This window comes from Castor canadensis, chromosome 9, assembly GCF_047511655.1.
Source record: "Castor canadensis chromosome 9, mCasCan1.hap1v2, whole genome shotgun sequence".
Classification (NCBI taxonomy): Eukaryota; Metazoa; Chordata; class Mammalia; order Rodentia; family Castoridae; genus Castor; species Castor canadensis.
This window is the reverse complement of record NC_133394.1, coordinates 50855116-50867314: the sequence shown is the minus strand read 5'-3', so window position 1 is coordinate 50867314 and position 12199 is coordinate 50855116. Positions and strand designations below refer to the sequence as shown.

The 12199-nt window shown below is 36.0% G+C and overlaps 1 protein-coding gene across 1 annotated transcript in view; it reads left to right on the top strand.

Annotated features, from left to right (window-relative positions):
* Prss12 (serine protease 12) overlaps window positions 1-12199 on the top strand; it is a 72858-nt gene that overhangs the window by 29520 nt on the left and 31139 nt on the right. Inside the window, exons 3-4 of the mRNA XM_074041603.1 lie at window positions 9402-9580; window positions 11641-11782. Of these exons, the coding sequence (XP_073897704.1) occupies window positions 9402-9580; window positions 11641-11782 (321 nt within the window). The remainder of the gene's footprint in view (window positions 1-9401; window positions 9581-11640; window positions 11783-12199) is intronic.

Below are 12199 nucleotides of genomic sequence, written 5' to 3'. Positions count from 1 at the left end.
GATAGCTATACAGAGAGATCCCTAGCATTGCTTCCATGTACAAATATGTTACAACCCAAGTTGATTCATCTCTAACTGATCTTTACACTGGTTCCTGATCCCCTTCTCGTATTGACCTCTGTCACTTTAAGGTGTCTGTATTAGTTCCTCTCGAGTGGGGACATCAAATGCTTTCATGTTTTGGGTTTTCTACCTATTCCCATACCTCCAGTATGTGTTCTCCCCTTGTCATGTGACCCAAGTCCAACAACATTGGTGTATTTGCCCTAGATCTAAAGTCCGCATATGAGGGAGAACATACGATTTTTGGTCTTCTGAGCCTGGCTAACCTTGCTCAGAATGATGTTCTTCAGTTCCTTCCATTTGCTTGCAAATGATAAGACTTCATTCTTCATGACTGAGTAGAATTCCATTGTGTATAAATACCACATTTTCTTAATCCATTCATCAATAGTGGGGCATCTTCGTTGTTTCCATAACTTGGCTATTATGGGTGTGCAGGTGCCTTTGGAGTAGCCTGTGTAGCATACTTTTGGGTATATTTCCAGGAGTGGGATTGCTGGATCATATGGCAGATCTATGTTTAGATTTTTAAGAAGTCTTCAAATTTTTTTCCAGAGTGGTTGCACCAGCTTGCATTCCCACCAGCAGTATGAGGGTTCCTTTTTCCCCACATCCTCACCAACACCTGTGGTAGGTGATGTTTTGATGATGGCTATTTTAACAGGGGTGAGGTGGAATCTTATTGTGGTTTTGATCTGCTTTTCCTTTATGGCTAGAGATGGTGAGCATTTTTTCCTGTGGTTTTTGGCCATTTGAATTTCTTCTTTTGAGAAAGTTCTGTTTAGTTCAGTTGCCCATTTCTTTATTGGTTCATTGATTTTGGGAGAGTTTAGTTTCTTAAGTTCCTTGTATATTCTGGTTTTCAGTCCTTTGATGTATAGCTGGCAAATATTTTCTCCTACTCTGTGGGTGATCTCTTCAGTTTAGAGACCATTTGTTTTGTTGTGCAGAAGTTTTTTAATTTTATGTAATCCCATTTGTCCATTCTTTCTCTTTGTTATGCAGCTGCTGGGGTTCTATTGAGGAAGTCCTTGCCTATACCTGTTATTTCCAGAGTGTTTCCTGCTCCTTCCAGTACTAACTTCAGAGTTTGGGGTCTGATATTAAGGTCCTTGATCCATTTTGAGTTGATAGTAGTACAGAGTGATAAACATGGATCTAGTTTCAGTTTCTTATAGACGGGTAACCACTTTTCCCAGCAACATTTGTTGAAGAGGCTGTCTTTTCTCCATTGTATATTTTTGGCACCTTTATCAAAAATAAGGTGGATATAGTTGTGTGGATTCATATCCAGGTCCTCTACTCTGTCTGTTTTTTTATAAGTACCATACTGTTTTTATTGCTATTGCTTTGTAATGTAGTTTGAAGTTGGGTATTTTAAAACCTCCAGCATTGTTCTTTTTGGTGAGTTTTTATTGCCTTGGCTATTCTTGGCCTCTCGCATTCCAAATGAACTTTAGGGTAGATTTTTCTATCTCTGTGATGAAAGTCATTGGGATTTTGATGAGAATTGCATTAAACATGTAGATTGCTTTTGATAGTATAGCCATTTTTACTATGTTGATTCTACCAATCCATGAGCATGGGAGATCCTTCTATCTTCTGTAGTCTTCCTCCGTCTCTTTCTTCAGGGGTTTGTCGTTCTCCTTGCAGAGGTCATTTGCATCCTTTGTTAAGTTTACTCCTAGGTATTTGATTTTTTTTGAGGCTACTGTAAATGGAATTATTTCCATATATTCCTTCTCAGTTTGTTTGTTGTTGGTGTATAGAAAAGCTCATAATTTTTGTAATTTGATTTTGTATCCTGCCACCTTGCTATAGCTGTTTATGGTGTCTAGGAGTTTTTTGGGTCTTTTTGGTATAGAATCATATCATCTGAAAGTAGGGATATTTTCACAGTTTCTTTACTTATTTGTATTCCTTTTATTTCTTCTTCTTGCCTAATTGCTCTGGCTAGGAATTCCAGGACTATGTTGAATAGGAGTGGGGATAGTGGGCACCCTTGTCTTATTCCTGATTTTAGGGGAAATGGTTTTAGTTTTTCACCATTAAGCATGATGTTGGCTGTAGGTTTGTCATATTTAGCCTTTACAATGTTGAGGAACATTCCTTCTATTCCTAGTTTTCTTAGAGCTTTTATCATGAAGTGGTATTGGATCTTGTCAAAGGCTTTTCTGCATCTATTGAGATGATCAAGTGGTTTTTGTCTTTGCTTTTATTAATGTGCTGTATTATATTCACAGATTTGCATATGTTGAACCATCCTTGCATCCCTGGGATGAAGCCGAGTTGGTCATGGTGAATGATCTTTCTGATGTGTTGTTGGATTCGGTTTGCTATTATTTTATTGAGGATTTCTGCAACTATGTTCATTAAGGGAATTGGCCTGTAGTTCTCCTTTTTGGAGGTGTCTTTCTCTGGTTTGGGGATGAGAGTAATATTGGCTTCATAAAATGAGTTAAGTAGTGTTCCATCCCTTTCTATTTCATGGAACAGTTTAAGGAGGGTTGGTATTAGTTCTTTTAACATCTGATAGAAGTCAGCAGAGAATCCATCAGGTCCTGGACTTTTCTTTTTTGGGAGACTCTATTGCTGCTTCAATTTCATTTTGTGTTATAGATCTATTCAGGTGATTAATATCCCCTTGGTTCAGTTTTGGATGGTTGTAAGTATCTAGAAATCAGTCCATTTCTTTAAGATTTTCATACTTATTAGAATATAGGTTCTCAAAGAGGTCTCTGATGATTTCTTGGACTTCCATGGTGTTTGTTGTTATCTCCCCTTTTGCATTTCTGATGTTACTGATTTGGATTTTTTCTCTCCTCATTTTAGTCAGGTTTGCCAGGGGTTTGTAGATCTTACTTATTTTTTCAAAGAACCAGCTTTTTGTTTCATTGATTCTTTATATTTTTTTGTTTCTATTTTATTGATTTCAGCCCTTATTTTTATTATTTCTCTACTTCTGCTTGTTTTGGGATTTGCTTGTTCTTGTTTTTCTAGGAGTTTGAGATGTAGCATTAGGTCACTGATGTGAGATCTTTCTGACCTTTTAATATATGCACTCATGGCTATTAACTTTCCTCTTAGGACTGCCTTTGCTGTGTCCCATAGGTTCTGGTAGGTAGTGTTTTCATTTTCATTAACTTCCAGGAACCTTTTAATATCCTCTTTTGTTTCATCAATGTGTCATTCAGCTTCCAATTGTTTGCATGTTTTTACTGTTGTTTTTGTTGATTTCTAGTTTAATGCATTGTGATCAGATAGAATGCATGGTATTATTTCTATTTTCTTATACTTGCTGAGGCTTGCTTTGTGACCTAAGATATGATCTATTTTGGAGAAGGTTCCATGAGATGCTGAGAAGAATGTATATTGTGTAGAAGTTGGATGAAATATTCTGTAGACATCAGCGAGGTCTGTTTGATCTATGGTGTGATTTAGTTCTAGAATTTCTTTATTGATTTTTTGTTTGGATGACCTATCTGGTGGTGACAGGGGGGTATTAAAGTCTCCCACTACCACTGTGTTGGAGTCTATATATGTTTTTAGGTCCTTCAGAGTATGTTTGATGAAATTAGGTGCATTGACATTGGGTGCATATAAGTTGGTAATTGTTATTTCCTTTTGGTGTATTTTTCCTTTTATTAGTATGGAGTGTCCTTCTTTATCTCGTTTGATCAATATAAGTTTCAAGTCTACTTTGTCTGAGGTAAGTATTGATACTCCTGCCTGTTTTCAGGGGCCGTTGGCTTGGTAAATCTTCTTCCAGCCTTTCACTGTCAGCCAGTGCTTATTTCTGTTGATGAGATGGGTCTCCTGTTGGCAGCAAGTTGTTACATCTTCCTTTTTAATCCAGCTAGTCAAATGGTGTCTTTTGATGGCAGAGTTAAGTCCATTAACATTCAGTGTTCGTATTGATAGGTACGTGGTGATTCCTGTCATTTAGTTGTCTTTGTTGTTTAAGGGTTTGATTGTGTGCAGCTGAATCATTGTTACTCTCTACTTTCTTGCCTTTTCTTCTCCTGTGGTTTGGTACTGCCTGCCCTTTCATGGTTTTGTTTGCTTTCACTTTCTGTGTGCAGAATTCCTTGGAGAATCTTTTGTAGTGGTGGCTTGGTGGTCATATATTGTTTTAGTTTCTGCTTATCATGGAAGACTTATATTGCTCCATCTATTTTGAATGATACTTTTGCTAGGTAAAGTATCCTAGGGTTGAAGTTATTTTCATTCAGTGCCCAGAAGACGTCACTCCATGCTCTTCTTGCTTTTAAGGTTTCCATTGAGAAATCTGAGATTTTGATGGGTTTACCTTTGTATGTTATTTGTTTTTTCTTTCTTATAGCCTTCAATATTCTTTCTCTATTCTCTGTGCTTGTTTTAATGATAATATGTTGAGGGGATAGTTCTATTTTGGTCAAGTCTGTCTGGTGTCCTGGAGGCTTCCTGTACCTGAATGGGCATAGTTTTCTCTAGATTTGGGAAATTTTCTGTTATTATTTTGTTGAATATATTATGAATTCCTTTTGCTTTCACCTATTCCCCTCCAATAGCCATGATTCTCAGGTTTGGTCTTTTGATGGAGTCAGTGAGTTCTTGAATATTCCTTTCATAGGCTTTGAGTTGTCTGACTAATAGTGCTTCAGTTTTTCCTTTAATTACCATTTCATCTTTGAGTTCTGAGATTCTGTCTTCTGCTTGTGTCTAGTGTGCTGGAGTGGCCTTCCATTTTGTTTTATATTTCTGTTTCATTCTTATTTCTGAAGTTTTCCATATGGTGGGTCACTTCCTCTTTAATATTGTCCTTAATTCATTTATCTCTCTATTTATGGTCTTCTCTGTTTCACTTTGGTGGTTATTTAGGGCTCCTATGATTTCATTTATTTGTTCTTGTATTTTCTCATATTCTTTATTTTTGTTGTCTTGGAATTTCTTGAGTGCCTCCTGTATGTTTTGGTTGACCATGTCTAGTAACATCTCTATGAAATTCTCATTGATTACTTGCAGGGTTTCTTCTTTCAGAGTGTTCTTGTAGGGTTCGTTGGGTTCCTTGGCTTAGTTTATCTTTGTTTTGCTGGAGTCTGGATCTGTGTATTTGTTTTCTTCATTTCCCTCTGAATCTTGTATTAATTTATTTTTGGGGGGAGAATGGTTTCCATCCCTTTTTCATCTTCCCATCCTTCCACTTGGTACTGTTTCTGTCCCTGGTCTCTGTGTAATTTAGTATTAGCTAACTTACAATAGTAAAGCTAACAAAACCAAGAAAGGAGGAGAAAAAAGCAAAAGCAAAAGCAAAAAAATATCCCTATTTAAGGAACAGTAGAATTTCAGTCTTAGTAGTTCTGGTTGTTATTCCTTTAGCATCCAGTCGTATTTGCTTGTGTCTCCTAGGCATGTTTGGAGCTGGCGTCTGGTGGTGTTGGAGCCCTCTTGTGGTGATGGTGGCCTGGTGAGCCCACAGGGTGGAGGCCCAGTGGGCTGATGGGAGGTGGCCCAGTGGGCCCGTGGGATGGAGGCCCTGCAGGCCCACAGGCTGACAGGGAGTGGTGGTGTGGGGGTGGCGGCCCGCCTGTTCTTCCAGTATATTGTGGAATGGAGAATCCTTTCACAGGCTCGGGGTTCAGGGTGCCAAAGCTTTAGCCATGTGTGTCTCCAGTGTCTCGGCAAGGTCCCTGATTCATGGAGCTCATGCAGTCTGTGTCTGTGTCCCAGTTGCCATTTTGGATCCTCCACATTCAGGATTTGACCTGACTTCTAGAGCCACCAGTTAGGGCTTCTCCTCTGTTGTCCTGGATACCCCTCTAAACAAAGTCACAGGTAACACACACACACAACTCCAAGCAACTCACTTCTCTGAACCAATGTTAGCATATCTAAAGCAGTAAATTTTTGTTACTTAACCTTCCCCTCCAAATTCTGGAGTTGTTTTTTCTGTGGGTATTAAACTACTCTCTTGTTTAATCCAGTAAATATTACATGAATGCATTTTATTTTGGAGAGAATTATCTTTTACTTGCAGTAACATTTCAAACATTGGAATTTCTTCACAGCCATGTAGACTATTCTTACAAGATCATGTCAATTTAAAAAATATTTTTGTAGAAACATTAATGCTTTCTTGGCACACAAAGTTTTGTTTAGTCAACTACAATCTTTTTTTGTGTGTGAAAGAATTGTTGTTACTGTTGTTTTTTTGAGACAGTCTCCCTAACTAGCAATCCTCCTGCCTCCCAAATGCTGAGTATACAAGCATTCACCATTACCCAGCTTTCTTTGTAAAATATCTCTACTACAAGAGTCTACAGTGATGTAAGTCATAGGTTAATGGGCTTTTGGACAAATTATAATCTGTGGTTAAAAAATAACATATTCAATGTCTTATAGGCTATGAATTACTTCCATACATGTTCTGTTAAAAATTAATTTTAAATACATAAAACAAATTTACAAAATTAAGAGCAGAAAATACTAAAATACTGATCAATTCTCCCTTCCTCACCACTCTGGACTCAACCTATTTTGGGAAAAACCCATGGTGTTTTTTTACAGTAAACACCATGGTATTTAGATAAATTGCTTAGCAGTGACCAATGTGTACTCATTAACTGTTGGGGGGGAACTCCTTACCAGAGAATGGAGTCAGATTTATTGAGCTCCTAATTTGTGTTAGTTGAAGTCCTCCCTCCATATCATCCTTTTTTCAAATACAATATCTTAGACCTGGGAGGCCTTAGTAACTTTGCAAGGGTTGTCCAGGTTGCTGAGAGTAGAGCCAGATCTGAATACATAGTCTGCATCTACATGGACATTTCCTCTTAAAGAATTCAGCTTCAAAAGCCTAAGCTTTCAGACACATACAGCAACTTAGTAGTTTCCCCTTACTTGTGGTTTTATTTTGCATGGTTTGAGTTATCTGAAGTCTGAAAATATTCAATGGGAAATTCAGAAATTAAACAATTCTTAGTTTATGTATTTACACATTTTTTTATTGGTGTTAGAGGTTGAACTCAGAACTCACACATGCTAGCAATTCATAAATTTTAAATTGCCATTCTTAGTAATAGGATGAATCTTGTACTGCCTTGCTATGTCTGGCTTTGGGTGTGAATCATCCCTTTGTCCAGAATATCTACACTATATACTTACCTCCCATAAATCATTTGGTAGCCCTTTTGGTAGTGAGACTGATTGTCATGGTATCACAATACTTGTGTTCAAGTAACACTCATGTAATAGCCTAACACCACCTCACAATGCCTACATCATTGCCTTTTATAAAGCATTGACACATCTCACATCATTGCAAAATGGGTGAGCATCGTTCAGTAAGATATGTGAGAGGGCACATATGTGACACTTTTATTGCAATATGTTGTTATAATTGTTCTATTTTATCAAAAATTGTCATTATTAATTTCTTACTATGCCAACTTTTCAAATTTAACTTTATCCTAGGTATATATGTATAGGAAAAAACATGGCATGTACAGGGTTTTGTAATACCTTCAGTTTCAGGCATCTGCTTGGGATCTCAGAACATAGCCCTCATGGGTAAGGAGAAACTACACTGTGTATGAAGATTTTTGCCTGCCATTTACTCTTCTGTAGACACAAAGACATATCTTGAAACAACTGGAAGCATTTAAGGCAATATTATAAAATGAGAATGTATTGCTTCTTTCCATTGAAATAGAAATGACTTTCGGATCTGTGGTTACATTTCCTTTAACAAAACAAAAAAAATCATTCACAAAATTAAGTCATTCTGACAGTATCATTTGTGTTGGGATCCTTTTGTTGTGTTTTGTCACATTACTCCATTAAATATGAGATATTTAGTTAGATATCTAGATATTAGTCTTTAATGTTTGTCAGGACAGACTGGACAGAGCCCCACTGTTCCACAAATGTTGGAGAACAATTCAAGTATCTGGTTCTACATTTTAAAATTTTAACTTCATAAGAATATTCTGCTTAAACAAGAAAGGAAATCTACTTTTTTCTTTTCTCTGCTTCCTTCATATCTCCTTCTATAAATATTCCTTTATTGTTCTTCTTTGCATACTCTTTGAATTTTGAACAGAAATTATTCCAGATGATAATGCAATGAACATTTTCTAAGTACTTGCTTTAATGGTGTTTATAGAAGGTTTTTTTTTTCATACATGTGTGCTCTTAAAAGAAATGTCCACAGTGTCTACTAAAACTAGTCAAACAAGCTCCTCTTGAGCCATAAAGTTGACTAAGATTTTATCATTACCGGGTTATTACAACCATTTAGGAAACTTCAATATATTTTGTTGTAAATTCTCAAGATGTTAGTTAATGTGAGAAAAAAACATCTGAAATAATAAGGGGTATATGCAATGTAATTGGAAAACAAACTAAAAGCATAAATGCTATGGTCTAAATGTTAAAAAGCTAAACAGGGCTAAAAATACAATTCCTAAAGTCATTAATCATTTGACAGGTGATCATGACCTTCTCTGAAATATGGGGTTCTAGGATATGGTATCACTTTTACTGTGGGAAAAATTAATGTACTACAAAAAATTTGAGAAGACATGTTTTTGTTACAAATATGTTTGGCTGTAACTGAGAGCTGAAAATAATAGCAACTTAAACTAATTTAGAGTTTATTTCTCTTTCAAGGAAAGAAACCAGAAGTAGCCTGTTCAAGGCTGGTTTGTTGGTTCCACAATTATCAGGACACCAGACTCTTACTTGCTTGTAATTCTGTCATCCTTACTATGGCACCTTAGAGACCAAGGTAGCTTCTCAAGCTCCAATCATCACCTTTGCCTTATAGTCAGCAAGAAGGCAGAAGTGGAACAAGGATACTTCCTAGAAGTAATACTGGGAACATTTCTACCTAAATGTCATTGATAAAAATTTAGTTATGGTTCAGAACTTTATTTGGGGGTGATGAAAAAGTTCTGGAGATAGATGGTGATGATAACTGTACAACATTGTGAATGTACTGAATGCACTCTACAGTTAAAATGGATAAAATGATAAACTTTATGTTACATATATTTTACCATAAACAAACAAACATATCCATATAGAAGGAGAGGAGGCTGGGGAATGTGTTATTTTGGACAGCCACTGGCCCTCCTAAAATTCTGAAGTTCCACTGCTAAAAGAAAAGGAGGTTAAGTATTGGGGAATATCTAAGCAGTCTTTAAAACACGTGTAATGGCAGAAAATAGAAAGAACCACAACAAACAAAAAGCAATATAGAAAGTCATGAATAACCTATGAAGTGAATTGATAATTATGTTTTTATCAGAGGTAAAAGAAATGTCAGACCAATCTTTATGTTTTTAACGTTTATTCAGTGGCATTGCCAAAGCATGGAATCAAGCATATTTTGGAGAAGGATCTGGGCTGATAATGTTGGATGAAGTACGCTGCACTGGGAATGAGCTTTCAATTGAGCAATGTCCAAAGAGCTCCTGGGGAGAGCATAACTGTGGCCATAAAGAAGATGCTGGAGTGTCCTGTACTCCTTTAATGGGTAAGAATCTCACCCCCTTAATGTGTCAACCTGTCAACCACTGCCCTCAGCACCACTTGGGCTGGCCTCAAACTTCCCTTGTTACCAAATGAACATATGAATAATTCTCCCAAATAAAACTAAAAATAAATCTAACACAAAACATGTATTAAAATTCTGTCCCCTTACTCCTAGATATTTTGGGATTTTTCAATTAAAAGTCCTATATAGCCAGATTAGAAAATATGACTTTGTTGCAGTGTATGGTACCCAATAATAATTTATCAATGGGCAATGATAAATTCCAGAGATTAGGTGTTACATTACATCTTTAGTCCATTCATTGACTTACTTTCAGAATGCATTTATAACTGATGCAAAACTGTATTGCTCTGATTGTTAAGGCACACTGCTTAATAAACCAAATTAACTTTGCTATGCTCAATTTTCAGACTATTCCAAACTGCAGTATGCCTATCCAAATAGGTCATTTGTATAAGAAGGGCATCTCTGAGTGCAAATTTATGTGTGCCTGTATGTGTTTATGTACTTACATGTTTGGAGGGAAGAGGAAAAAAAATTAAAAGGCAAGAGAAGTTGGGTTATCATAAATCCATTGCTTCTATGGTATGTTAATTTTTTCACTGCATTGATAAAATTCTTTAAGGGAGGGAGAATTTATTTTGGCTCATAGTTTCAAAGCTTTTAGTCCATAGTCCTTATTGTTGCTGTTTCTGGGTCCATGGCAGGACATCATGATGCAGGAAACATGTGGCAGAGGATCCTCATCTTATGCCACCGAAAGCAGAAAGAGACAAAGAAGGGGCTGAGACAAGATATAGCTCCTGAAGGATACACCCCCAATGACCTAGCTTCCTCCAGCTAGGCTTTACTTCCTAAAGTTTCCAGAAACTCCTAAAAGAGTGCTACCACTTGGGGACCAAGCCTTCAATAATGAGCCTGTGTAGAGACATTTCATATTGAAATGCAACATTTGGTAAAAAGAACTTGGGGAAAAAAATTTCAGTTTAATCTTTAAGAAAAATCAAAATAACTTCTTAGGGCCCATGGAATACTGAATTTATACCTTTTTACTGATGTCTATATATACTGTTGTTTTTATTAGCAACACAACACATTTATATACAATAGAAATTTATAATTTATACCAGAGAACTTCTTTCCTTGAGCTTTTGCCATTTCACCTTTTTATAAATGATGATAGTCTTGTATTATTGCTGTGATGTCCAGATGACATAATATGTGTCATAGTGCTTTGCACACAGTGAAATATTATATTAATAAAAGGTTCTTTTTCTAAAAGACCTTAATTTGCTGTAAAAGATCCCAGAATTCATGAAAGTTTTGACCTTTACTCAAATTATTTGTATTTGACTATGGAGGGGAGAAGTATTTGGATTATTTTGGATGGAAATGGATTTTAAATCTACTTGTTTTGGAATTAAATTTATTGTACTATGTATCTGTGTAGAAAATGTTTATAGAATTCTCTGGGAATTCCTTCTTCATTGAACTAATAAGATTCATATTTCTGATCTGTATTATCAATAAAAGAACAAAAGCAAGACATGTGTCCCAGTTTTTGTAACTCGTGAATGCCTAAGAGGCATTGACATGATTGATTTTTCTTTATCCAGAATAGCTTTTTCTGCCTTCATTTTTGTTGGCAGTTAAAATTTTGAACTATTTCTATGTTACTATGTTTTGTTTGTTTTTAAATGTCAGTGAACAGTACTGCTTAAATTTAAGGAGAATGAAGTTATGGGAAATTTCCAAAATATTACTTCATCTAGAGAAATAAAAATAAATACTTCAGAATTATATCAGAATATTGTTTCTACTCACAAAATAGGAGTAAAAATGTTAGGAAAGATATATGTTGTGTCAAACTTAGAAACAATGTCATGACCTCAAGTTATTGAGCATAATTGAAACTTTATTAAAAAACTTAGAGAAAGGCCTGAATATGTTGATATTTCTGATAAAATGAAAGTGTTTTTTTCTTTCTTTTTTTTTTGATAATTGGTTTTCTTAGTCTCTGTATCTCCTTCTTGTCACAGATGGGGCCATCAGACTTGCAGGTGGGAAAGGCAGCCATGAGGGCCGCTTGGAGGTGTACTACAGGGGACAGTGGGGGACTGTCTGTGATGATGGATGGACTGAGTTGAATACATACGTGGCTTGTCGACAGCTAGGATTTAAGTAAGGTTCATTGATATGGAGCAGCTAAATGCCAAATTGTGTCTTTAAAAGTCTTATTGTGTAATTCTTGTTATTTCTGAAATATTGAAAATGTTTATCTATCTATCTATCTCTCTATCTATCTATCTATCTATTTCTATCATCTACCTGACATTTTCTGAGATGATGAATAGTCCTTTCTGGACATTTATTACACTTACCTTTCCTGCCACCACTCCGTTTCTTGAACAAACTGGTTGAAGTTGGGAGTGATTTCTAGGTCCCTTTGTTTCTATTCAAGTAAGACTTTGAATGCTTGATTTTATTCTGATGCATCAGCAACTATTGGATATTGTTAGTTTGGACATCATTGTGTCTAAAATTGCAAAAAAGTCTAGTGTGACAAATTACATTATTTTTTTTCTCAGAAAATGAGAA